We start from the raw sequence: 27,375 nt of genomic DNA on the forward strand, positions 1-27,375 counted from the left end.
ATCAAATTTACAGTCATATTATTTGACTGCTGTGATGAACAAATACCTGATGGAATACTGACAGGCAAATGGCACGTCTCTCTGCTTGTAATGGGATTTTTTGAGAGATTTGTGTACTGGAAACTTTTGTTGTGATCAAACGTTTTATCAAATGGCAAAGATGCTAAACAAGGCTCAGGAAGGGTGAAATTTGTATGAAAACTGTCAGATGTACCATATGGCATTTTGATGGGACTCGTTTCAACAGCTCTCTTATTTACAGGTCCACACGATTCATATGTAAAAGAGAAACGGTTATTAGTGGGTGTCTTAAACAAAGGCAAATGGTGCTGATCATTTCCAATAGTTGGAAGAGAACCACTTGTTATTTTTGAATAACTGCTGCTATTTGATGTCATAAAGATATTGTTGTTGTTATTGTTGTTGTTATTATTATCATTATTATTGTTATTATTATTATTATTGCCAGACATGCTTTGCTCAGAATTAACAAGTATTTTACTGTTTGGACCGGAATTTGTATCAGATGAACAAACTTGAGTTCCAACACTCCTGCTTTGCTCAGACACCCCAATCTGCAGTAATGATGGTGCACCCTGTCCAACACCACTGTCATCTGGGACATTATCGACTGCTCTTGATCCCCCTGACACAAGAGGAAATGACAATAAAAACTGAGCTGTTGGTGAAATTGATTCAGAGCAATGACCAGCAGGAACATTCAAAGATGCAAACAGATCACCTGCAAATTCAGAGCCACTACAGTGACAGCTTCCAAAGAGATTATGACAGTCTCCCTTAGCAGTTTCTAAAACTCCATCATTTTCCTTTTCATTTACTTGTGAACTTGTGATCTTTACATCATCAGTGCCTTCATTTTTTTCAGCCTGCTTTTGTGCCTGGTTTGACTTCGCCTGTTGCTCAGAAACTAATTCTTCACTTCTTTTACTTGCACACATATCAATAGTCTTTTCCAGTTTTTGTTCCACATCATGGGACAAATCAGGCATCATTTTACCAGTGACAGTGTATTGTAGAGAATGGCTAGTATTATTCACTTCCTGGGTTAAATGAGTAGACTTTGTTAACTTTTGTTCTACATTCAGGCACTTGGATACCCCTATAACAGTCTTGAAGTCACAGGGTGAGTTATAATTATTATCACCCATGGAATTTTCAGATTGGATTGTACAAACACTGGAATTAGTCTCAGAAACTTGCTGAATATTATAAGACACTGATTCTTCCACTGGCTTTGTGCTTTTACGACCTGTAACTGAAACACTTTCAGATGATGCTGACACACAGTCTGTAACTGATGATACAACAGTACAAATGTCCTTAAGCTGCTTGTAGAGTGCTGTTCCTGCAAGTAAGGGTGCACCACTACTTTTGGAGCTGTTTATATTTTCTATGGCTGATGGTGAAGTTCTTTTTGAGGTAATACCATGTGGAGATACAGGGGGGATTTCAGCACTACTGCTGTAACTAATAGCCTGTTTACTGCTAGCTGAAGGTTGTTCCTTACTTAATGTTTCCTCAGAATTAAGTTGAGACGCAAACAGGATGGTTGCATCAGAGAAGGAATTACCACTAGTTGAACTAGTAGCACCATCCGATGACACCTTCGGTAACTCTTCCGATATCAATGTAACTTTTTCTGCTGGAGGTGGTGTCTTACTCTGACAATTCTCAGTTAAAAGTGTATTGTCCTGGCCATTAGTACTTTTTGCTAGTGACTCAGTGGGGCTTCTGACATTATCTGTAAGTTTTGTTAAATTTTCAGCAACACCTTCATTTAATACTGTTTTGGAAGTGATACCACTAAAGCAGTTGAGATCTGTATCTGAAATTGGTGCTGGAAACCCCTTTTCTTGTGACACCTTCTGATAGTCACTTCTTGTTTTCATTTCTGACTCACAACTATTCTGATCAGTTGCATTTTTTTCATTTTCTGGTGTAGCCTCAGTGTTCAAACACAATCCTCCTTCCTGTGGAGTTCCTTGTGCCTTTGATTCATAAACTGTTAATTGTGAACCATCATTTATTTCTTTTGCAGTTTTATCGGCTTTCTGTTCATCCTGTGATGTGGGACACATATTATTTAACAGTGTAAAATCAGACTTCTCATTTATTGTTGGTTCCTTTACTGTTCTTGTTCCCTGAGAATTTGTATTTTCCAGAGTGCTTCGTAATTCTCTACTCCCATCTGGTTCATTAAAAATCTGCCGAACACTCTGGTCTAACCAAGTATTCTGAACCAAGTTACACTTCTCGGAATATTTCTCTTGCAATAAGGAGCTACACAAAACATTATTAAAATTGTCATTATCTACACTACTTTTAGCAGCTGAGGTAATATGGTTCATAACATCAAGAAGTTCTTCAGGGACAGATGCATTCTGATCTTCCACACTGTGTTCTGAGGTAGCTGATGAACAGGATCCAGCATTTTGAGTGCTTTCTGATGTTGCATTTGTCACTGAGGTCTTTAATAAAGGTTTTGTTTTACACAATGAATCTACACTATAGCTCACATGACTAGGCAATGTAGATACAACAGTACTTTTAGTATTAGATTTTATCACTGAATCTGAGGTAGAGCATGACTGTTTTGAGGTAGATTCTTGATCAGACAAATTTGTAAACAAATTCACTTCAGTCTTTCCATTAACTTCTTTGCCTTTCTTCCTAGTTAGCTGGTAAGATTCTGGTATATCATCGCCCCTTTTTCTTTTGTTTCCACCACCTGTGTTATTGGATGTTATTTCTGATGTTTCCACTGTGATTTTGTTTTCATCTAATGGGATTGGTTTATTAACATTATCAACCTTTTCACAGTCAACAACATTTCCCATATCCCCACTGGTTGTAGTACTAAGTTCACATGAGGTACCTGAGCAAATGTCAACATTGCTATGAGAAGACACACTCATTTCTCTATCATATTGCCCATTGCCAATTTGCATTTCAAATGGAGGTCCACTTGTAGCATTAATTTCAAATGTTGGAATTATATTTTCTGAAGATTTATGATGACTGTCATTAACATTTATGCCTCCACAATCTTCATTTAATTTTTTTATGTTGGAAGATCTTGGACATTTCTCCTGCTGCATTTTTGCAAAAACATCTGCTGCTTCCGCCATATCCACATTATCACTAGTGGCTTTACTTTTAGGATGATCTTCTGTCATCTTCTGACAGGCTTGCTGGCTTTTATCACAACTGATGCTGTTAACAGATTGATCAAACTTTGTTGTTATAATGTGGCTAGTACATACTTTGTCAAAAATATCATCATGAGCTTCACTTTTGTTCTTTTCCTGTCCCAGCATGGTTGTATTTGCTTCTGTTTCAACAGCAGGTGCTACTCCAACATTTTCGTGTGCAGTTGCTTGCTCACGTGCATCTGATAATGTAAATTTATCATCATGCACAATAATGTCCAACCTGTTTTTTTCCGTAGAAAGTGACTCAGTTGGTCTAGCATTTCCTCCTACATTGACTTTTCTTGCACTGATTGGCTTTTGCACAAGATGCACATTTTTCTTGATTTTGTGATTTTTGCTTGTGTCACGAGTAGCTTTAACTGTTCCCAGTCTGTTGGTAGAACTACTTTTGCTCTTCGTACCTGGGACATCTTTGCTTGGACATGCAGACCGAGGCACAACAGGATGATTAACACGTGTTTTATGCGCTGTCACTGGCCTGCAAGAAAACAAAAATGAATGAAAACTGCTCCTACATAACTTCAACACACATAAACACTATGAGTGTGTGAAACAGTACAAAATCTTCTTGACTGGATGGAAAGACCAATTTCAAGGTTGCTATGATTTAGCAATTTGTTACAAGCCACAAACATGATTACGCAAAATAACAAAGGTTAAAATAAACAATATTCAAGTACATAATACAGTACTGAAACCCAGTCACATTCTTAAGTTCTTTAGTTAAAATATTACAAAGCAAACTACAATCTTAATATAATAAGACGTCTTAAGTAATTGTAAATTATTACATATTATAAACAAAGAGAAAAAAGACAACAGGAATATACACCTTTCTGCATAACTGATTTAATTATGTGATACTTAAAGTTTAATGGATCATAAAGCAATCACATATTGTGAGGGACTTTTCATAAATAATGCACAGATTGGTATTACTGTGGATTGTTTGAAGCAACAACAATGAAAATTACATCAGATGTAGTTAGGAGCTTAAGGAAGAAGCACATTTTCGTTTTTTTGCAGTGTACTCTAAAATAAAATTGGTGAGAGGTAAAATGGATCCTTTAGGGGCCTCGGATACTGTGTCTGTTGAATACCATAAGTTGTACATTAAGATCGAATTTTACGCAGCAATAACCTGACAGAAATCCACAGTGCATTAAGTGAAGTTTGTGGTGAGTTTGCGGTAGACCTTAATACAGTTTCAGATTGGTTTAATCATTTTCTCGGTGGTTGTATGAGCATAGATGATAATCCAAGACCCAGAAGACCAAAAACGTCAACAGATGAACTAAGTGTGAAAGTTGTGGCAGGTGCTCTTGAAGAATACTGCAGCACTACTAGTGAGGAACTCTCTGAAGCTACAGGAATTCCCCCAACATCAGCATTCTGTATTCTGACAAACGATTTGACCGAGCGAGGTGGCGCAGTGGTTAGCACACTGGACTCGCATTCGGGAGGACGACGGTTCAATCCCGTCTCCAGCCATCCTGATTTAGGTTTTCCGTGATTTCCCTAAATCGTTTCAGGCAAATGCCGGGATGGTTCCTTTGAAAGGGCACGGCCGATTTCCTTCCCAATCCTTCCCTAAACCGAGCTTGCGCTCCGTCTCTAATGACCTCGTTGTCGATGGGACGTTAAACACTAACCACCACCACCACCACCACCACAAACGATTTGAAGAAGAGAAAAATTTCTGCCAGATGGTTCTCACATTCTTGACTGCTGAAGAGATGCAGAAATGCCTGGGCATTTCTATCTTGCTCAAATAATGATTCAACCATGGAGGTCAAGGAGTCTTGTGTCAAATTGTTGCTACTGATGAAGTATGGATTAGAGACTTTGAACCAGAGCTGAAACCGCAGTCCAAAGAATGGAGAGCATCAGATTCTCAACACCCAAAAAATTTTTGATGTGCTCAATCAAAGCTCAACAAGTCTCGCATCTAGGTCTACTAAGGCTCATATCCCTGTAATAGAGCTAGATGCAAGACCTGACCCATACAACCTCCCACTAACACCTGCTCCAGCCTGGTCACAAACATCACCTATACAACCAAAGACAGGGCTACCTGTGAGACCAGTCATGGGATCTACTAGTTAAGCAGCAACCACTGTGGTGCATTCTATTGGGGCATAACAACCAACAAGGTGTCTGTATGCACGAATGGCCACCAACGAACTGTGGTCAAGAAACAGCTGGACCACCCTGTGGCTGAGCACACTTAACAACATGATGTTCTTCATTTCAATGACTGCTTCACAGCCTGTGCCATCTGGATCCTTCCCACCAACACCAGCTGTTCTGAATTGCGCAGGTGGGAACCCTCCCTGCAATATATCAGACTTTCCCATAACCCTGCTGGCCTCAACCTTTGTTAGTCATTGTCCTTAACCACATAGCCTCTTCCCTGTTTCCATTCCATCACTACACAGCCCTCTATTCCACCAACACACCCAGGCTTTTTACTTCTCTCCTTTTCCACTACCTCCCTTCTCTCCCGCACCCTCCAACTAACCTCCCAACAGCATCTGGCTGCCCTACCCCAGCTTGCTCCGACAAGCTGCACTCTACCATCCCCCATCCCCCACCCCCACCATCCCTCTCCCTCCCTGCTCCAGCCTCCTTACTCCCACCACCCAGTTGCTTCTCCCATTATGCGCTGCTGCTCGCAGTCTGGCTTCAGCTGCCAAAGACTGTAGTCATGTGTATGTGAGCTGCATTTGTGAGAGTGTGTGTGTATGTTGTTTATTTCAGACAAAGGCCTTGTTGGCTGAAAGCTCACTTTCCGACAGTCTTTTTGTTGTGCAACTCAGCATCTCCGCTATATGGTGGGTAGCAACTACCCTTTTTGTAATATTTTTACATTCCAACCTGAATTTTCCATTGTTTGGAATATGAAATGCATCACTAGCTCGGGGCATTTTTCCAGAGGGACTGAACTACGCCATTGTTAAGCCCCTCTTTAAGAAAGGTAATAAGAGAGATGTCAATAACTACCGACCTGTTTTACTACTGACATCATATTCCAAAATCTATGAGCAGGTGATGTATTCTCGAATAGTATCTCACCTTAGTAACAACATATCCTCACTAGTCACAGTTTGTGTTTCAGAAGAGTTGCTCTATTGAGAATGCCATTTACATTCACACTCACCTAATATCACAGGCATTAAATAATAAAATACAGCTGGTTGGTATTTCCTGTGACCATCTGTGGCATTTGACTGTGTGAATCATAGTATTCTCCTAGATAAATTGAAGTTTTATTGGATTGGTGGTACAGCCAACCAGTGGATAATCTCATATCTAACCAAAAGAATGCAGAAAGTTTTACTTAGTAATTCAACAAATATTGTCCAGGGACATAATTCTGACTGGGGAGAAATCACATATGGAATTCCCCAAGGTTCAATCCGACCAATCCAAGCATACATACAGAAACAGAAGAAATGCTGAACAATGTTCTTAGAAGTACCACTCACTGCTTTTCTGCGAATGGTCTCAACCTCAGTTTTAAAAAGACACAACACATTCAGTTCTGCACATCTAGGTGTACTACACCAATGATAACTGTAACAGATGGAGGAAAAAATTAAATAGGGTGGAAACTTCAAAATTCTTGTGTGTCCATATTGATCAGAATTTAAACTGGAAAAACACATTTTGGGACTCCTAAAAACTTAGCTCAAGCACTTTTGCACTTCGCATCATTGCAGATTTTGGGAAGAAGCAAATCAATAAGTTGACATATTTTGCACCTTTCCATTCAATAACGTCATATGGAATAATGTTCTAGGGTAACTCATCTTTAACCCACTAGCGCCATGCGTTGCCATATGGCAATGTTTGTAACACTTTTTTAAAATCGTTGATTCCAAAACATCAACGAAGCGAGAGTGTTGACAGCACTGGATTTCGTTCCGCAAGACTGTAAAGATCACTACAATGTAACAGTTTTAACAATACATTTAAATTCTGCAGCGTAAGCAGTGTTGGAAGTCGTCGTTTGCTGAATGACAAAGAAAAATGGAGTATAAGTTTGAGTAAGTATGTTTTACACAGTAACTTACACTATATAATTTGGTTTTTTAGTATGGTTGTGCTTTAAATACTCACATATATATTCTTTGGAGGTTACTGCTTGCTGTGAAATAAATTACGTTCATTTAGGCCATTTGAAAGTTGGTGATGCCATATGGCAACGATAGGTGCTTGTACTCAGTAAAAGGACGAATTTACTCTTTTTTGTTTTAGAAGAGGTATATCGCTTGCTGAGGCGCTGGAGATTCTTTATAATGCCAAGAAAGATCAGGAATATTTTGAGACAGCAATAGAGAAGAATGATGGATTACTGTTTGTGCGGTCGCTGGACAACTCAGTTGTCACAATGATCTCTTCTTCATGTGGTACACAAGAAGTTGGCCAAGTCAAGAGATTCTCGCAACTAAGAAAGCGAAATATAATGATTCCCAGACCAAAACTTGTAGCCAAATATAATAAATATATGGGAGGTACTGATCAGATGGATCAGAATCTAGCATGCTATCGCATTGCAATAAGAAGCAAGAAATGGTACTGGTGTCTCTTTACATGGTTGTTAGATGTTGCCATACAAAACAGTTGGATTTTGTATAATAAAGCAAGAAACTAAACTATTTCTCGGCTTGATTTCATGATAGAAGTAGCAACAGTGTACTTGCAAAGACACCAAGCTTTACCAAAAGGAGCCGGAAGACCATCTGCATCAAGGACAAGTTCCGACAGCCATATATCAGATTCAAAGATTCAATTAGGTTTGATAAGACTGACCACCTCGTCCAGCACAAAGAAGGAAAGAAGAAGAAAAGGTGTGCACACAAGGACTGTAAATCTATTGTGAGAACAATGTGTTCAAAGTGTAATGTGGGATTGTGTATTGACTGTTTTATTACATTTCATGTAAAATAATGCTGAGTTCAAGGTTTGATTTTTGATTATTAATTGTACTGTGTTATAAAGTATCAATAGTATGATGAAGACTGAATAATAAATTTGAACAAAACTTATATATGTAATAAGAAATTTCGATAACCTACTTATTTTAGTTGAAGTTGTAATCCATATAAATTTAAGTAGTGAAAGCCCCTAGCGTTGCCATATGGCAACATCAAACATCTCACTAATGGTGGTAACGACTTACATCAAAACAACTCTGTTGTGCAATTTATGCCTTTTACAGAATTAATAACGCAATTTTTTTCAAAAAATCACGAAAAAATTAATTCCGGCGCTAATGGGTTAAGAAAGAAAGTCTTCATTCCTAAAAAACATGCTGTAAGAATAATAAGTAGTGCTCACCCACAATCATTTTGTAGAGTTAAATGAGTAGGGCATTATGACTACTGCTTCAGAGTATATTTATTCCCTCGTGAACTTTGTTGCAAATAATCCACTACAGTTCAAAAGGAACAACAGTGCAAATAGTCACAATACAAGGAGGAAAAATGCCATTCATTATCCACATTTAAGTGGCTTTTAGTGCAAAAAGGGCTGAACAATGCTGCAACAAAAATTTTTGATCACTTACCTATTGATATAAAATATTGAATAGAGAGCAAAGGAAAATTTGAAAGCAAACTGAAAATGTTTATCCTTGAAAATTCGTTCTGTTCTGTAGAAGAATTTCTATTACTGTAATGTGTAAAAGGTTGTGGGAAGGAATTACTCACTCACATCTGTTTATTAATAAATAAATAAAATTAAAAAAAACTTATATATGTTCATCATGTAGTCATATTTACAAATTAATTTGAAAGATAATGTAAAATGACTTGTTCCACATCATTACAATTTATTATGCAAAATGAACATGAAACTAATTAGTTAACTAGGCTTTCTGCAAAGTGCTGCATTCACTTAAGTCATTCTCACTGATGTCCTGTTTTTGCTTTACCTAGTTGCTTAGTGTCTGTCCAATGTGATACCGACCGGATCAAATAGACCCACAGATCATTTGGGATTTGGTCACTAATGACACCATCTATTGAACTCGTTACAAGACGAAAACTGTAGAACCTTTCCTCTTGCCACGTTCTTACTCAGCAAGCCACTGTGAAGTGCACGGAAGATGGTACCTCTCATTGTACCAGTTATTAGGGCTGCTTCTTGTTCCATACAAGTATGGAGTGTGGGAAGAACGATTGCCTAAAACAACTCTGTACATGCTGTAATTAGTCAGTCTTGTCCTCACGATCCCTTGACACTCACTTAAAGGTGGATCTTGAAATTTTGGAAGTAAACATTGATGGAAGAGCTTGCGTCTATCTTCAAGCATCTGTCAGTCCAGTTTCTCCAGCGTTTCTGTAAGGCTCTTGCTCCGATCAAAGAAACCTGTGACTATATGTGCTGTCCTATTTTCATACAGTATCCCACTGTTAGCCCTATTTCATGCGGGTCCCACACACTTCAGAAATATTCTACGATGGGTTGCACAAGGGTTTTTTAAGCAATTTGTTCTGTAGACTGATTGCATTTTCCTAGCAACCTATCAATGGACTGAAGTGTGCCATCTGCTTTTCCTACGATGGAATCTACGTAATCATTCCATTTTAAATCCCTGAAAATTGTTACACCTAGGAATTTGTAAGAAATGTCTAATTAATCATTTATTTTCATTTAGTGATGCACATAGTTTTACTTTTCTGAGCATTTACAAAAATTTGCTAAATTTCTACAACTTTGAAATCTTATCAAGAAATGACTAAAAATTTGGGCAACTTTTTCCCGACAATAATTCATTATAGATAACAGTCCCAATTGTAAAAAGTCTAAGATTACAATAAATATTGTCTGCAAAGTCATTAATCTACAACATACACAACAAGGAACTCATCACACTGAAATTAATTCCATGTCTGCTCAGGACTTTCTATCCAAAATAACTTGTCGTGTCCTCCCTATCAAGAAATCTTCAATCCAGTTGCAAACTTCACTCAATGTCCCACACAACTGCACTTTCAGTAGTAAGTATAGAAGTGGCACCGACGTCAATAAATACTGCATCCACTTCCCTGCTTACATTCATGGCTTTCAGAATGTCTTGCGAGAAACGTGCAAGTTGGGCTGTCTGTGATCAATGTTCTCAGAATTGATGCTGGTTGGCATCGAGGCTGTCATTCCGTTGGAGGTACCTCACTACATTTGAATTAACAAGTTTAAGGATTCTACAACAAACAGATTTCAAGGATATTGGACAGTAGTTTTATGGGCCACATGTGCTACCCTTTCAGAAGACAAGTATGACCCATGCTTTACCAAATACTGAGCAAGGCTTTCTGTTCAAGAACTGTACAGTACACGGAAGGGTTCACGGTATAACGCTGTACATCAGATTTTGACAAAAACGAGTTTAGTACTATGTTAACAATATAGGAAGAGAGGGAATGATACTACTGCAAAGAAGACACTTCAACCTGTAGACAGGCACGATTAAAAGACACCTTCAGCCACAGCGTTCATCAGTAGACACACACACACACACACACACACACACACACAAAGCAGGAACACCTCACGCACATACGACTGCTATCTCCACCATCTCGTGCTGGAATGCAACATCATGTGGGATGCAAGCAACAATCTGGAGGGGGTGGGGAAATGGAGAGGGATAGTAGTGTACGGGTGGGTAGAGAGACGAATGCTGTCTGGTGGAGTGTGCAGGGACTAAGACTCCAACAGATGAAGTCTCAGGGGAATGTGGGCAGCGAGGTGGGGAAAAAAAGGAACAAAAATGAGAGGAGTGGGGAAAGATAGGTGGATTCATTGGCAGAGGGCTGCAAATAAATAAGGTGGGAGACGAGAATGGGGAGGAGATGATAGGACTTAGGGGTGAAAACTGTTGGGTGGAGGGTGTGGAGACAGTATGTTACCATAGGCTGAGGCCAGAATAATTACGAGAATGGAGAATGTGACGTAAGGATTGATGTAAGGATAATTCCCATCTATGTAGTTCAGAAAAGCTGGTGGTGGAGGGAAGTATTCAGATGGCTCGGATAGTGAAGCAGCTACTGAAGTCAAGTGTGTTATGTTCAGCTGCATGTTGTTCCCAAGGGTGGTCTACTTTGCTCTTGGCCACAGTTTGGCGGTGGCCATTCATCGTGGTGGACAACTGGTCAGTTGTCATTTTAAATCCCTAAAAATAGGGAGTGCTTGGTTGAAGAATTGGCCACATTTTACACCCGGGTCTTCCACAGGGATACAATCCTTGTGGGCTGGAGTTGGGATTGGGAGTGGCATAGTGATGGACTAGGCTGTTGTGGAAGTTGGGTGGGCAATGGAAGACCACTTTAGGAGGGGTGGGAAGTACCTCAGATAGGATGTGCCTCAGGTAATCAAAGCCCTGGCGAATGATGTGGTTCAGTTGTTCCAATCGGGGGTAGTAATGAGTTATGAAGACACTCCTTTCAAGTGTGGTGGAGGATTCGGGTTGTGAGGGGAAATTGCACTGGAGATCTGTTTGCCGACTAGGACTAGGAGACAGTATCTGTCTCTGGAGGTCTTGCTCAGAGCCTCAGCATATTGCGCAAGGGAGTTTTTGTCACTGCAGATACACCGTCCCCTCGTAGGCAGGCTACATGGGAGGGATTTTTTGGTGTGAAAGGGATGACAGCTGTCAAAATACAGGTACTGTTGGTGGGTTTAATGTGGACAGCAGTGAGGATGGAGCCATCATAGAGTAGGGGGTTAACATCTAGGAAGATGCCAAGCCAGTCTGAGGAGGACCACGTGAAGCAGACGGGAGAGAATGTGATAATGTTGTGAAGAAACAAAGCTAGGTTGTCTTGGCTGTGGGCCCAGATCAAGAAGATACAATCAATTAACCTGAACCTCACTAGGAGTTCGGTGTTTTGGGAGGTTAGGAAGGTCGCCTCTAGATGACCCGTAAAAAGGTTGTCATAGAAGGGTGTCATGTGGGTGCCTAAGACTGTGCCGCAGATTGATTTACATACCTTCCCTTCAAATGAGAGGTAGTTGTGGGTTAGGATATCGCTAGTAAGGTATATGAGGAATGAGGTAGTGGGTTTGGAGTCTGAAGGACGTTGGAAAATGTAGTGTTCAATAGTGGTAAGAGCAGAAAAGGTAGTGATCAATAGTGGTAAGACCATGGGCATGAGGGATGTTGATGCGTAGGGAGATGGCATCAACAGTGACGAGTAAAGGGGTGGGGATGATGGAGAGTCAGTGAAAGAAGTGGTTGGTGTCTTTGATGTGAGAGACTAGATTACGGACAATTGCTTGGAGATGTTGGCCAATGAGTGCCGAAATTCTTTCAGTGGGCACACAATAACCAGCCACAATGGGATGCACGGAATTGTTGGGTTTGTGGACTTTGGGGAGCATGTAGAAGGTGGATGTGCAGGGTGTGAAACGTAACAACCTATTAAGACCCACTTAAAACAAACATTTTCCAGTCTAATTCAGGATCACACATGTAAACAAAATATGTAACTCGGCTAGAAAAAATTATAACTGAAAAAATAACTGTTTAATCTCATTCACTTCAAAGTGTAGAAGCTCTGTAAATGAAGGGAACAATTCCCATGAAGGGAATCTCTAGTAATTAATAAAAAACTGTAAATGAATTATTGTAATTTCTTATTCGAGAAGTTATTCTCGAATAAAACAACAGACGTACTAATATCGTAGTGTACTAGGTGTTCTAAAATAAACACACATTTATATATGTATTTTCAATTTTTCTACGTCAATTTTAATTGTTAATTAATCAAAAAATGATTCTAAACAATGCCGAGGATTGTTCGGGATTGTTAAGAAAGTATAAATAGTTACAGCCACGTTGGAAAATGGAGTCAGTACTTTGTGAGATGTTGGACAGAAAGCATATAGCTAGTTGTGCATAATTTATTTCATTATTGTAAGTACGTTACAACTTATTTCAGATTAGTCTAGATGCCTTTATTTACTTTGAGATTGGGCCTAAAGCCTTAAGCAGGTTGGACAATTTATGGGGATGGTGTCTGGAATGCTCCTCCAGCCTAGTCCCACATCCTGTTTCGCAAATTCTGCCTAAACCATGTAATCCCTCCAAACGGCCTAACTGTAAAGATTCCTTTCTCTGTATCTAACCCCTCCTTTCACAATGCCCTACACCTTTTCAGATTCTGCCAATCCTTGGTCCTCACAAACCTGGTACTGCAAAAACTCATCTCCACGGCACAAGCATCCCAGAACCATCTCTTCTCCCTCTACAAGACACTACTATTCCGTAATCCCTACTCCATACATCACATCTCCAAAATTGAATTCCTTGCTCTCCAGCACCTGGAGAAGCATTCCACACAGCACTTCCTTAAATTATCATACCTGCTGACATCCTACTGCCACCTTGGGGCACTACTAACCAACCCCTATCATACCCACAGTGTTCCTCCTCGTCCACCCCTCATAGCAGCTAAACCCTGCCTAGCTTACCTTTGCCACATTCCCCAAAACTCCCTACCAACCCTCCACCAAATCCAGAGCCTAAACATTCCCATAACACAGTTGTTAATCTTTCTACCAGAACCCTGAGCTCCACAGAAGTTTCAGTCCTATCCAAAGGCCTCACTTTTAGCCCTACACCCAAATTTAACCTTTCTGGACTTGTCAAAGCCCTACTCTCCTCCTCCAGACATCTGCAATGGCAGCACTTTTTTGCCACCAATCCCTCCAACCAAAACCACCCTAATCCCAACATTGAGCCCTGGCTCCTCCACTTTGTACCACAATCCAACCGCGATCCTCTCTCCCCTCCCACCTAACTAACTGATGGTCACCTTCCAGGAATTCCTTACCTCCAACTTAGCCTCACCATCCTTCCCCAGATCCCTTACTCAGAACACCAACCTTTCAGTAGAAGAAAGAACAGCCACACACAACCTCAAAACAAATCCTGGCCTAACCATTAAAAAAAAAAAAATATTCAATCCCTGCTTAAGGCCTTAAGCTCTTCCTAGAACATCTCCCCTGAATTCATTTCCCTCCTCACCCCTATGACACCAGGCACATCTACCTTCTACATGCTCCCAAAAATCCACAAACCCAACAATCCTGGGCATCCCATTGTGGCTGATTATTGTGTGCCCCCTGAAAGAATTTCAGCACTCATTGGCCAACATCTCCAAGCAATTGCCCGTAATCTAGCCTCCCACATCGAAGACACCAACCACTTCTTTCACCGACTCTCCATCATCCCCACCCCATTACTTCCTGGATCCCTGCTCATCACTGTTGACACCACCTCCCTACACACCAACATCCCTCATGCCCATGGTCTTACCGCTATTGAACACTACCTTTTCCAACATCCTTCAGATTCCAAACCCACTACCTCATTCCTCATACACCTTACTAGCTCTATCCTAACCCACAACTACTTCTCGTTTGAAGGGAAAGTATGTAAACAAATCCACGGCACAGCCTTGGGTACCCACTTGGCACCCTACTATGCCAACCTTTTTACAGGCCATCTAGAGCCGACCTTCCTAGCCTCCCAAAACACCAAACTCCTAGTCTGTCTCAGGTTAATTGATGATATCTTCTTGATCTGGACCCACAGCCAAGACGACCTATCTTCGTTCCTTCACAACATCAACATGTTCTCTCCCATCTGCTTCAAGTGGTCCTCCTCAAACCAGCATGGCACCTTCATAGATATTAATGTCCTCCTCTCTGATGGCTCCATCTGCACCTCTGTCCACATTAAACCCACCAACCACCAACAGTACCTGCATTTTGACAGCTGCCGTCCCTTTCACACCAAAAAATCCCTCCCATGTAGCCTGGCTACGAGGGGATGGCGTATCTGCAGTGACAAAAACTTCCTTACTCAGTATTCTGAGTTCCTCAGCAAGACCTCCAGATACAGGCATTATCTCCCAGACACAGTCAGCAAACAGATCTCCAGTGCAATTTCCCCTCACAACCACAATCTTCCACCACCCTTAAAAACCAGCAACAAAGGAGTGTCCCCTTCATCACCCGATACCACCCTTGACTGGAACAACTGAACCACATCGTTCGTCAGGGCTTTGATTCCCTACCATCGTGCCCCGAAATAAGGTACATCCTATCCGAGACACTTCCCACCCCTCCTAATGTGGTATTCTGTTGCCCACCCAACCTCCACAACAGCCTAGTCTATCACTACGCCGCTCCCAATCCCAACCCCTTCCCACAAGGATCATATCCTTGTGGAAGGCCCAGGTGCAAAACCTGCCCAATCCACCCACCAAGCCCTCGTATTCCAGTCCAGTCACAGGTTTATCCTACCCCATCAAGGGCCAAGCCACCTGTAGAAGCAGCCATGTCATTTACCAGCTCTGCTGTAACCATTGCACAGCTTTTTATATTGGTATGACTATCGACCAGCTGTTCACCAGGATGACTGGCCACTGCCAAACTGTGGCCAAGAGCAAAGTAGACCACCCTGTAACACAATATGCAGCTGAACATAACACACTTGATTTCAGTAGCTGCTTCACTACCCAAGCCATCTGGATCCTTCCCTCCATCACCAGCTTTCTGAACCGTGCAGATGGGAGTTTCTCTTACAGCATAATCTCCACTCTCGTAATTATCCCAGCCTCAAACCATGGTAACATACTGTCCCCACACCCTCCGCCCAACAGTTTCCACCCCTTATGTCCTATCATCTCCTCCCCATTTTCTTCTCCCACCCCGTTTATTTGCAGCCCTCTTCCAATGCATCCACCCATCTTTCCCTGCTCCTCTCATTCTTTGTTCCTTCTTTCCCCACCTCACCTCCATGCCCCACAATCTCCTGACTGCACCTGTTGGAGTCTAGTCCCTGCACACTCCACCAGACAGCATTCATCTCTCTCACCACCCGTACACTGCTATCCCTATTCTTAACCCTTCCCCTTTACCTTCCCCACCCCCTCCAGATTGCTGCTTTCATCCCCACGTTATGTTACATTCCAGCTCGAGATGTTGGGAGTTGGTAGTCAAGTGTGCATGAGGTCTGTTTGCTTTTGTGTGTGTGTGTGTGTGTGTGTGTGTGTGTTTACTGACAATGGTTGTGGCCAAAAACCTTTTTATCATGCCTGCCTGCAGCTTGATGTGTCTTGTCTACGGTAGGTAGCAGTCTATCTTTTCCTATGTTGTTGATATTCTTATCTGGTGTTTCCATTGTTTGATTAGTACTATGTTATGTATAGAAACTGCTCTCTTTTAGCTGGCATAGTGATTTATGTGCTTGTATGCACAACAGCATCACAGATGGCACCACAAGTTCTACTGTGAAATGTTTTGAGTGATACATGTTATGGCAAAGTAAAGAAGTGAAGTAAGTCTAATTTGCACCCCAGTGCCATTAAACAAAATCAGATTTTCTGTTCCACCATTGAGAAGATTTCCTTGTTTTATTATTATTATTATTTTGTAGAGAAGTTTGTTTTATTTTAACATTGACAAAACTGGTTTCGGGTAATTTTTGTATTATAACAATGTCTAACTTGTTTTCAGAGAAATTTTGTCTCATAATATCGTCTAAATTGTTTTCATATAAATTTTGTACGATAATATTGTCTAGACCAGTGTCTCTCAAAGCAGGGCCCACGGACCTCTGGGGGTCTGTGGGACCTAGCCAGGGCGTACATGACATCTAAAAATTGAAATGCATTGTAATAACATAATACTCACAGCTGTTATGCAAGAAGTATTTTTTCAGTTACTAAAAAGAAAGAAATTAGAAATTATACCAACATTTGTAAATTTAAATGTTTTCCTACTTTCTGCCCTGAAGCCAGTTGACCACTGCATAGAACTATTTCAACTGAGAGAAATTCTTTCTTTATTAGAGCACTTTTTCAAAAGCAGTTGTACATTTAACTGCAAAATGCCTCAGATTTCAAGTGGCAGGATGCTCCCACTACCACCTCCTAAATTATTTCATAGATCTGACGTTACGAGTAACTCTTGACTTAAATTCCATGTGGTTAATGTAAAATTGTCTTCAAAGATAGATCCCAACATAGAAATATGAAAATTGCTTTGATTCAATCAATTTGTGTAAAGATTACAAATATCAAAACAACATACATAAACGACATTGCTTTTTCACCGCTTCTGTTCCAGCAAGGATAAGAACAACTCTGAAACTATAATACTGCACTGTGGTCTTATTATTGTTGGAGCAAAAATTTTAGGCTTCTTTATTTTCCATGAGTGATCAATTAAAAAATAAAACTTAGGACTTCCTGTATTGCTAAGCAGCAAAGAGAAAATACATTCAACAGTGTTCTTTTTTCTTCAGTAGCAAGATCATGTGATAAGACAGGAAAAACATGTTTTAACTGCCCCTCACTTTTTCAAGTTTGTATTGCCACTTTACAAACCCCTGATGTTTTCGAAGCTAGATAAAATAATACGCTTGATCGCCCACATTTTCTTTGTCAACTTAACTCGAGTGGACTTTAAGTATGATGTCACTGCACACACCTCTGACCTCAACAAATGGCATACATCATGTTTTTCCCCTTCAACATCCCATTGAACAACAGACAAGGAAAAAAGTTTTACTGGAAAAAAACAGTATTAGAGACAGTCATAAACGTCTCGTGTTCATGGTATAACACATCCCACATGAGTGGAGAGGGATAAACAGTAGATGTATACACACTGATCAGTCATCAGCCACTCATTTCCTGAAGTGGCCAACATTTTCTAGTGTGGCATTAATTGTTAGGTTTGTAATGGATTGATGGTTGGAATAATCTGCAGTGACATGAAAGACTATTGGTGATGTTTAAGTCAGACAATGCTTCTGCAAGCAGTCTTCCATGTTTGCTAGCTACTACAAGTGAATGTGAAGAAAAGAAGAGAAAACTATGCAGGTAATGTGATGACTATCTTTGTTACGGATTTACATACATACGCAGTGATGACAGCCAACAGCTGCGAAAGTTATGTGTAAAAATTAGGCAAGTGATGCAGCTGCTAAGGAAATAAAACTAAATTTCCCATTCCAACAATACAGTTAAAAGAAGAACTGACAATATGTCTTTCAATTTAAAAGAACAATTAATTTCAAATCCCCAGGCAGAAAAGCTTAGAGAAACCAAGAATGAAGAGTGAGAAATTTCAGATTCTGGTTCAGAATACCATTCATTCAAAAGTGAGTCTAATGAATTTTATTTTATTCCTTACAACTTGGTGAATGTACAGACATAGATAGAGAAGCAAATCTGTTGGTTTCACCCACTTTGAGTGTAATGAGACAGTCTGTGAGGCACTTTTGCTCTGTACGGAGATTCTTCGAACAACGATAGGAGATATGTTTTGTGCACTTAATGAGTTCACGATATTACATGGAATAAATGTGTAGCTACCACTCTGGATGGCCCACATACTTTTACTGGTTTGAAGACATGCCTAATGGCTTGGGTGAAACCTTTAGCACCAGAAGTAAAATGTACTCACTGTTTCATACACAGAGAAGCTTTAGTAGCAAGAAAAATGCCTGAGGATTTGAAATGTGTTTTGGATGAAGTTACAAAACTTTTTAATTTCATTAAATCACAATTTTATGTGAAGAATTTGGCAATGAACATACTGCAATCCACTGGTTGTCAAGAGGGAAAGCTTCATGTCATTCTTTTCAGCTGCGTGATGAAGTGTGCTTGTTTCTCTTAGACAAACAACATTCTTTTTCAAGCAACAAATTGTGGGATTTTGATTGGTTGTGTAAAGTGGCCTATTTAATGGATATTTTCTCCTTTCTCAACGAACTTCATATAGACCTACAAGGAAGAAATATTAATAACTGCCAGGTTCAAGAGTAAAGTTGAAGCTACAATTAAGAAACTGTAGCTGTGAGCAGTACAAGTACAAAACAATAATTATACACTATTTGCAGTACTCAAGGATTTCACTGATTCTTCAGGTGAACAACTTTCTGCTGAAGTGTACAAAACACCTGTAGGTTTCAGGAATATTTCCCTGTTCCACAACCTGGTAATTGTTGGATTGAAAATCCTTCTTCTAATGTAGAAGTCCATGACATACAAGGAATGAATCTCTCTGACACAGAACAAGAACAGCCATTAGAACTACCATGCGATACTTCATGGAAGCGCATTTTCAAAGAAAATGAACTTAGTAGTTTTTGGCTGTGTGTGCACTGTGAGTGTGAAAAATTGTCTAAAAAGCTTTGCAACACTTGATGCCTTTCCCTATCAGTTATTTATGTGACCAGACCTTTTCTGTTCTCTGCAGTATTAATACCTTAAAGTGAATTTTCTTAATGTGGAATCAGACCTAGAACTGATGGTGACAAAACCTATTCCAGATTTCACTGGAATTATGGAAAAAACACACATGCACAAATTTTTGATTACCATACTTATTGTACTCTGCTGTACTGTATTACTATATTACTGTACTGTTATCGTACTGTAATTAATAATATTTTGAATTGAAATTTTGTTCACCAGGCAACGATAGAGTATCTTAAGGATAAATTACTTATTGAATCATTTTTCTCGATCTTTTTCTTGTCATTGGTAACTCTAATTGGTACATTTTTTTAAATACCATGTGAAATTTTAGCTAGCTTGTCCACAGATCACTTTCCACATAAAAAGGGGGTCTGTGTTATCAGAAAGTTTGAGAACCACTGGTCTAGACTGTTTTCAGCCAAGTTTTATATCGATTGGCAGCTCCATGGAGTTCTGTGAGCACAACGACCATATATGTTAAATTAAAAGGAAGGTCAGCGTTGGCCGTAATATTGATGTTTTATTGATGGCAGAATCGATTTTCGATCACATAGTTATCATCTTCAGTGCTGATATGTACAAGAAGCGATCACAACATTGTGATCACTTCTCAGTTTTGGTTATTGATAACTTGATACCAGTGTCTGAGTTTAATTTGTACATATCAGCACTGAAGATGATAACTATGTGTTCGAAAATAGATTCTGCCATCAATAAAACATCAATATTACGGCCAACGCTGACCCTCCTTTTAATTTTTAAGTTCTATATTGCTACACTGTTGTCTAAACCATTAGATTGTTACTGGTGTTGCATGAGCTTATGTTTTTGGTCAAATGAGTAATTCAGAAAAGCTTAGAGAAACCAAGAATGAAGAGCGAGAAATTTCAGATTCTGGTTCAGAATATCATCCATCCAAAAGTGAGTCTAATGAAGAATATGAGCAACAGCAATCACATGGAAGAAAATCACAGAGAGAAGATAGAAGACAGTAGGGAATGGCAATTGAGTCTCAATGTAGACAAGTGTAATGTGCTGTGAATACATAGAAATAAGGATCCTTTATCATTCAACTACAATATAGCAGGTCAGCAACTAGAAACAGTTAATTCCATAAATTATCTGGGAGTAGGCATTAGGAGTGATTTAAAATGGAATGATCATATAAAGTTGATCGTCAGTAAAGCAGATGCCAGACTGAGATTCATTGGGAGAATCCTAAGGAAATGCAATCCGAAAACAAAGGAAGTAGGTTACAGCACACTTGTTCGCCCACTGCTTGAATATTACTCACCAGTGTGGGATCCGTACCAGATACGGTTGATAGAAGAGATAGAGAAGATCCAACGGAGAGCAGGACACTTTGTTACAGGATCATTTAGTAATCGCAAAAGTGTTACGGAGATGATAGTTAAACTCCAGTGGAAGACTCTGCACAAGAGACGCTCAGTAGCTCAGTACTGGCTTTTGTTGAAGTTTCGAGAACATACCTTCACCGAGGAGTCAAGCAGTATATTGCTCCCTCCTACGTATATCTCGCGAAGAGACCATGAGGATAAAATCTGAGAGATTAGAGCCCACACAGAAGCATACCGACAATCTTTCTTTCCACGAACAATACGAGACTGAAATAGAAGGGAGAACCGACAGAGGTACTCCAAGTACCCTCCGCTACACACCAGCAGGTGGCTTGCGGAGTATGGATGTAGAGGTAGATGTAGATGAAAGTGAAAAGGAATTGAGGTGAAGCATACTATACATAGAAAACGTAAATCACTTTCTGCTAAGGTCTTTTGTAATGATGATTGCCACTGTAGACTACAATGTGCTTCAAAAATAATTGAAGAAGAAATTAAATTAATTTTTGATTGTTGGAGGAAAATGTATCTTTTATCTCTCAACATGTCTAGATAGGCACTGATCAAATCAGAATCTCCTGCAGCAAGAAGACCACAAATAGTAACTTGACGTCAAAAGGCTATATTAATAAATACACGGTGTCTCACAAAAGACGCCCAGAAGGTGTCCACGGGTTGCGCAGCATAGCCATAGGCCGCCGCCGCCACCATGGCGTGCACCACTCACCACCATGCCTGACTCTTGGACACTAATCTGCTGGTAGTCAGTTGTGCATGTGCTTCCCCAGAGTTAAAGCATAAACAACACTGCCAACTGATTAATTTAAGTTTACATTTATTTACAGCAGGTGCCAAAAATGATGTCCCTCTGTGGTATGAGCAGTACGACATCTGTACATGTTAGCAAACACGTGATGAATTTCGGTAGTCGAAATCTGGGAAATGACTAGCCAAACTCTGCCTTCCAACTCACTGAACATACGGGGATTTGTTGTGCAGACCTTGTCCTTTACCATTTACAAAAAATAAAAGTCACATGGATTTAGATCTGGAGAACAAGAATACCAGTCAACTACCCAATCATCAAAAACACTTCGTATTGCTGTCATAGAAGCACTGGTGATGTGTGGTCTTGTGGTCTTGCATTGTCCCGTATGAAATAACCATACATCTTTATGTTAGGTCTTAGCTCTAAAAAAAGTGCAGTATATTGTTCACATAGCTGTCAGATCATATTGTTTTGTGGAAAAAGTTTGATCCAATAATTTTTCATGCACTAATCACACACCGCTCTCCTGTTTTACATCATGCAGAGGTTGTTGATGTAATTCATGAGGATTTTCGGGGCTTTGACGTCAGTTGTTCTGAGAATTTACATACCCTGACAAATACAGCCATGCTTCATCAGAAAGAAAAGCATCTCAGCATAAACTTCCCCATCATGCACAGACTGTAACAGCCAGTTGCAATAATGACATCGAGCAACGGTATCTCAGTCCTTCAGTTGGCGCACTACTGTTACGAGGTTTGTCCAGAAAATATGTATAAAAGTTGAATATTAACTTTATTTTACAATTATTCAGGTATTACAATACGGTCTCCTTCAAAGTACTCGCCCTGAGACGCGATACACTTCTGCCAACACCGTTTCCACTGTTGATAACATTGCTGAAAGTCTTCAGTTGTGATGTTGTTCAGTTGCCGTGTCGTTTCCGCCTTGATGGCTTCCACATCTCTCAAGTGCCGCCCCCAAAGCACCATTTTGCATTTCGAGAACATGAAGAAGTCACACGGGGCTAAATCGGGTGAATACGGCAGGTGGTCTGTCACGGTGATTGAGCTTCGGGCCAAAAACTCACACACAATGAGCGACGTGTGAGCGCACGCATTGTCGTGATGAACGATCCACCTACCCCCTTTTGCCAACTCCGGTCAAACTCGGGCCACATGAGCTCTGAGACGTGTCAGAACTTCAACGTAAAAATTTCCGTTCACTCCATGGCCAGGAGGGACGAATTCCTTGTCAACATGCCCCTTGAATAAAAGAAAACAATGAACATTGTTTTTCTCATTGGACCTTGATTTCCGCGACTTTTTTGTTCTCGGTCCTCCTGCTAGTTTCCATTCCTTGCTTTGAGATTTGAGCTCCACATCGAATTCGTAAAACCAGGAATCGTCTCCAGTGATGACTCGGTTGAGAAAGTCCCCTCGTTCCTCTGCTTCCAACCAATCCTTACAGCACTCAACCCTCTTTGCTTTCTGTTCTGGCATCAAGAGCTTCGGTACGATTTTCGCACACAATTTCTTCATTTCAGGTTTTTGTGTCAGGATTTCGTGAACGATTGTTTTGGGGATTGACAGCTCGTCAGCAATCATTCTGACTGTCAATCTACGGTCTTTAAGAACACAAGCCCAAATTCGTTCAACATTTGCATCGGAACTCTATGTCGATGGGCATCCTGGGCGAGGGTCATCGTTCACTTCTTCTCGCCCATCCCGGAACCTTTTTAACCACTTGTTCACGGTTGGTTCCTTCAGAGAATTGTCCCCGTAAACCTGTTTCAAACACTCAAAAATCTCACGACCATTCTTGCCTAGCTTTGCAAGAAACTTGATGTTGACACGCTGTTCCTCAATCAGAGAGAGCTCCATGCCGACGGCAGGTGAAAAAGGGTAACTGTCAACAAGCTGCCGCACACTCCCACCTTCATGCAGAGTGCTCTGACTCGAACTGAGCATTGATGGGATTGATTACAGCAGTAGTCCCACCTGGCGGTGACTACAACTTGTAACATAAAGGCATTATTGAACTTTTATACGTATTTTCCGGACAAGCCTCGTATTTTGTTCGGTTTCAATTTGAGTTTGTGCACAGCTTTGTGAGTGGATGCTCTTGACACACAAGTCTGAATAGGCAAAGGGCACAGAGATTTTCTTGGATTTCTTTCCAGGTCCTCCCCTATCTTGTCTAATTTATTTTCGGTTAAAACACTATGTTCTCTAGGCCTTTGTTTGTGTAACACAGATCCAGTCTCTTGAAATTTCTTCACTAATCTGCATATCGTTGAATCACTGGGAATGTGCACACGGAGAAGTTTTCATATGAATTCATGCTGACACTCCATACACAATTCTGTTTTTGCATATTTCAACACCAGAAACACTCATTGAATCTTTGTGTATACCATACCAAATGGAAACTCGACAGGAAACTCAAAACAAAACACCCAAACACTCAGTCGCACAGCATAGAAGACAAGTGCACGGTGTTTCAGTCTGAGGACCAGGCCCAGCGACATAAGGGCAGGGAAAGCCCCAGACTTGGCACAGTTGCAATAATGACGTCTAACAACAATATCAGAAGTGATTAAATTTGACATGAAACTCACAAGAAAACACCAGTTCACTCAGTCACACAGTGTAGGGGAAAAGCGCCAAGTATTGGTGTCTGATAACTACACACAGTGACAACCGCCCGACATAGCAAGCAAACACGCTGCATGACATACACAGCCCTTCCAGGCATCTTTCGTGAGACATCCTGTACTATTTATATGTACGGAATTATTCAGTTAGAAGTCTGTAAAAAGTATTTTTTGACAACTTTTCAAATTTTTGACGGCTGGATGATTGATGTACACAAAAAGTAAAGAAAGGAGAGGGCTCTGATAGTGTTTTAAGAGGTCATTATAAACTTCCCAATAAAGCTCCAAAAAGTACAGTTGGTTGGTTAGTTCACTTGTTTGGGGAAGGGGACCAAACAGCAAGGTCATTGGTCCCATCAGATTAGGGAAGGATGGGGAACGAAGTCGGCTGTGCCCTTTCAAAGGCACCATCCTGACACTTGCCTGAAGCGATTTAGGGAAATCACGGAAAATCTTAATCGGGATGGGAGGACGCAGGATTGAACCGTCGTCCTCCTGAATGTGAGTCCAGTGTGCTAACCACTGCGACACATCACTCGATATAGTACAGTTTAGTCTTATTTATTCCCACATAACAGTTTCCCATGTCATCAGTCACATTATTCTCAGTTCATTTGAGTCATAAATTGAGCATCAGAGTTATGTAAAATTCATACAAAGAAAAATGTGTTGAAGACAACATTAAACCTTTGTCAGAGGCTTTTTATGGAAAGATTTTTAATCACAATTTCAGTCTAAGTTTTCATCCATTAAAAAGAAATAAATGTGCTTATTTTTCAGGTGTAGATATCAGTTGCTGTAGGAGGAAACAAAAAAAAAACGCAGTTAGAAATGCAACACAAACTACATTTACAGAGCGCCAAATCTGCACAACATTCAATGAAAATGCATAAGGAATTATCAAAACCTAACTCCGAAAATGTTTATGCTTTTACATGTGATCTGGAAAAAGCCTTGGCAATTTCAAAGTAACATGTTCAGTAGCATATTACAAACACGATTTATGTTGTTACCATCTAGGCTGCCACAACCTCAGAATTAACTCTGCTTTCACACTTGGATGGAGCAAAATTATAGCTTTGCGAGGATCACAGGAAATATCATCTTGCTTAATGAAACACTTAAAAGAAGTGGCTAGTACAAGAAAACACATAATAAATGTACAGTCATGCTAGCACAGGACAAACTAGAAATTTTACTATGGCACGTTCCTGATTGAAACCTGTGACAGATACACTACTTCAAATGGTTGTTCTTGACCATATTTTGATGACAAGTGGACACTCTTAACTGCCAAACAATGCTGATTTAGACTCTGTGGGAGCCCAGACAATGGGAAAACTATCTACACACCATCAGACTGGTATAAAATCATTGCTCACTCACAAAGAAAAACTCCATTTACAGTAGTGCAGATGAAGCAAGAATTTGTATCATAGGTAGCTTTGGAGAAGGCAGTAGTTACTTGCAAAACTAATGAATTAAAGTGTCCAGTAACTTAGCTACAAATTCAGTGGTTGGAGTACAGAAGATACGAACCTAAGAAGATACATTACAAGACAACTTTGAATACTGATATGAAGTTTTTCGCCTTTTGCACACAGTCACAGTTAAAACACTACAAGTCTCTCCTCTAAAGTTGAGTTGTCACACTGCCATTGCCAACTTGATATTAAAAATAAAATGGCAAAAGGAAAGGCCTGTTCATAGAGTGGTCCACAGCTATTATTCCTCCATATACCACTGTAAGCCTCTTCAGTCACAAAACAACATATCAGGTAACACTGCATGTGCAAGAAAGCTTTTGGTATAGGCAATTTGAGCAGTCAGATCATTATGGTGGATTGATATCTCCCAAACCCAAAATGAAAGCGACTGAGATGCTGTCTGAATTCTGAGATCCAGACAGGGTAGCAGTTGATCATCTGTTCCAGTGTCATACCCACGCAACCGATGAGGGCAACACTATGATAGCTACTAATGCTTATCATGTTGTCCCCAAGGTTAATGACAGGAACTGAACTAGCTTCCTTTCATTAGTCAGGAAATTGTCCTGGCACAGAGATAGACTTTGAAAAAAGTGCACGGAGAATTTCTTTACTTCTTCTGTCAAGATGCTGCACTATACTATAATGGATCCTATCATGACCTGGTGAGGTTTCACATGCTAAAGACATCAGCTCCAACAAAGAGTGGGGTCACTGTATGCTCCATCAACAGTACAGTTAAATTCCCAACTGTCCCTTTATGTGGCACTAAGAAGATGGCTGCTGTGTGGCAGTGATAACTCTGACAAAATGTTCTGTACTGTTTGAGCTAGTTGGTCTGGAGATACCCATTTCACATTACAACAGCAGAAATTAGGCACCATCCTTCTCTCCCAGAAAAACTCCTGTGGATTTTCCACCCAACTTGATGGAATGTTTATGGTGTTTGGAAACTGTTCACATGATCTCTTTCTGCTCTCCTTAATAATATGACGATATTTCATCCTTACTTTTTAAAAGACTGCAAGGTTTTGCACAAATGGTCAGCTCTTGATGCTAGGTGGAGTCATCCGTAAGCTCGATTGTGAAGCAGGCCTTGTCACTCTTATAATCTCAAATCATAACTTCCCCTTAGTGGTCACAGTTGTTATGATGTTTTGAACTCAAGAAACATGCAGCAGTTAATTCAGAAAGCTTGCAGTGAAAAATGTGATCGCTTGATACTTTGCCTTCAGTGGACTTTCAGTCATATGTTACTGTACGCAAAATGCACCCATCATACTGAAATTATTTTTAAGGGTGGAAGGAGAGCCCTGTCTCATTACAATGTGGAGTAAATACAATTTTTTAGTCGTGGCACACAGCAGTACACCACAGTCTAAGTTGTCTCCATAGGCTCAGCCTAATTCATTTGTGTGTTCCGTGTTTCTGTTTCTGTTTCATATCCAATTTATCAGGTTAATCACAACCACAATCTATGCAGGCATTACACTTGCAGTGTACTGTAACAAGATTAAATGAAAGTGTCTGCTGTGTGACACAGTAGTGCAAAAGTAAAGCACTGGACTCGTAGTGGATAGGTTTCG

At 40.3% G+C, this 27,375-nt stretch overlaps 1 protein-coding gene across 1 annotated transcript in view; it reads right to left on the reverse strand.

Annotated features, from left to right (window-relative positions):
• Window positions 1-27,375, reverse strand: part of LOC126252144 (uncharacterized) — a 48,831-nt gene that overhangs the window by 129 nt on the left and 21,327 nt on the right. Inside the window, exon 5 of the mRNA XM_049953011.1 lies at window positions 503-3,711. Coding sequence (XP_049808968.1) covers window positions 503-3,711 — 3,209 coding nt within the window. The remainder of the gene's footprint in view (window positions 1-502; window positions 3,712-27,375) is intronic.

This window comes from Schistocerca nitens, chromosome 4 (assembly GCF_023898315.1).
Source record: "Schistocerca nitens isolate TAMUIC-IGC-003100 chromosome 4, iqSchNite1.1, whole genome shotgun sequence".
NCBI classification, from domain to species: domain Eukaryota; kingdom Metazoa; phylum Arthropoda; class Insecta; order Orthoptera; family Acrididae; genus Schistocerca; species Schistocerca nitens.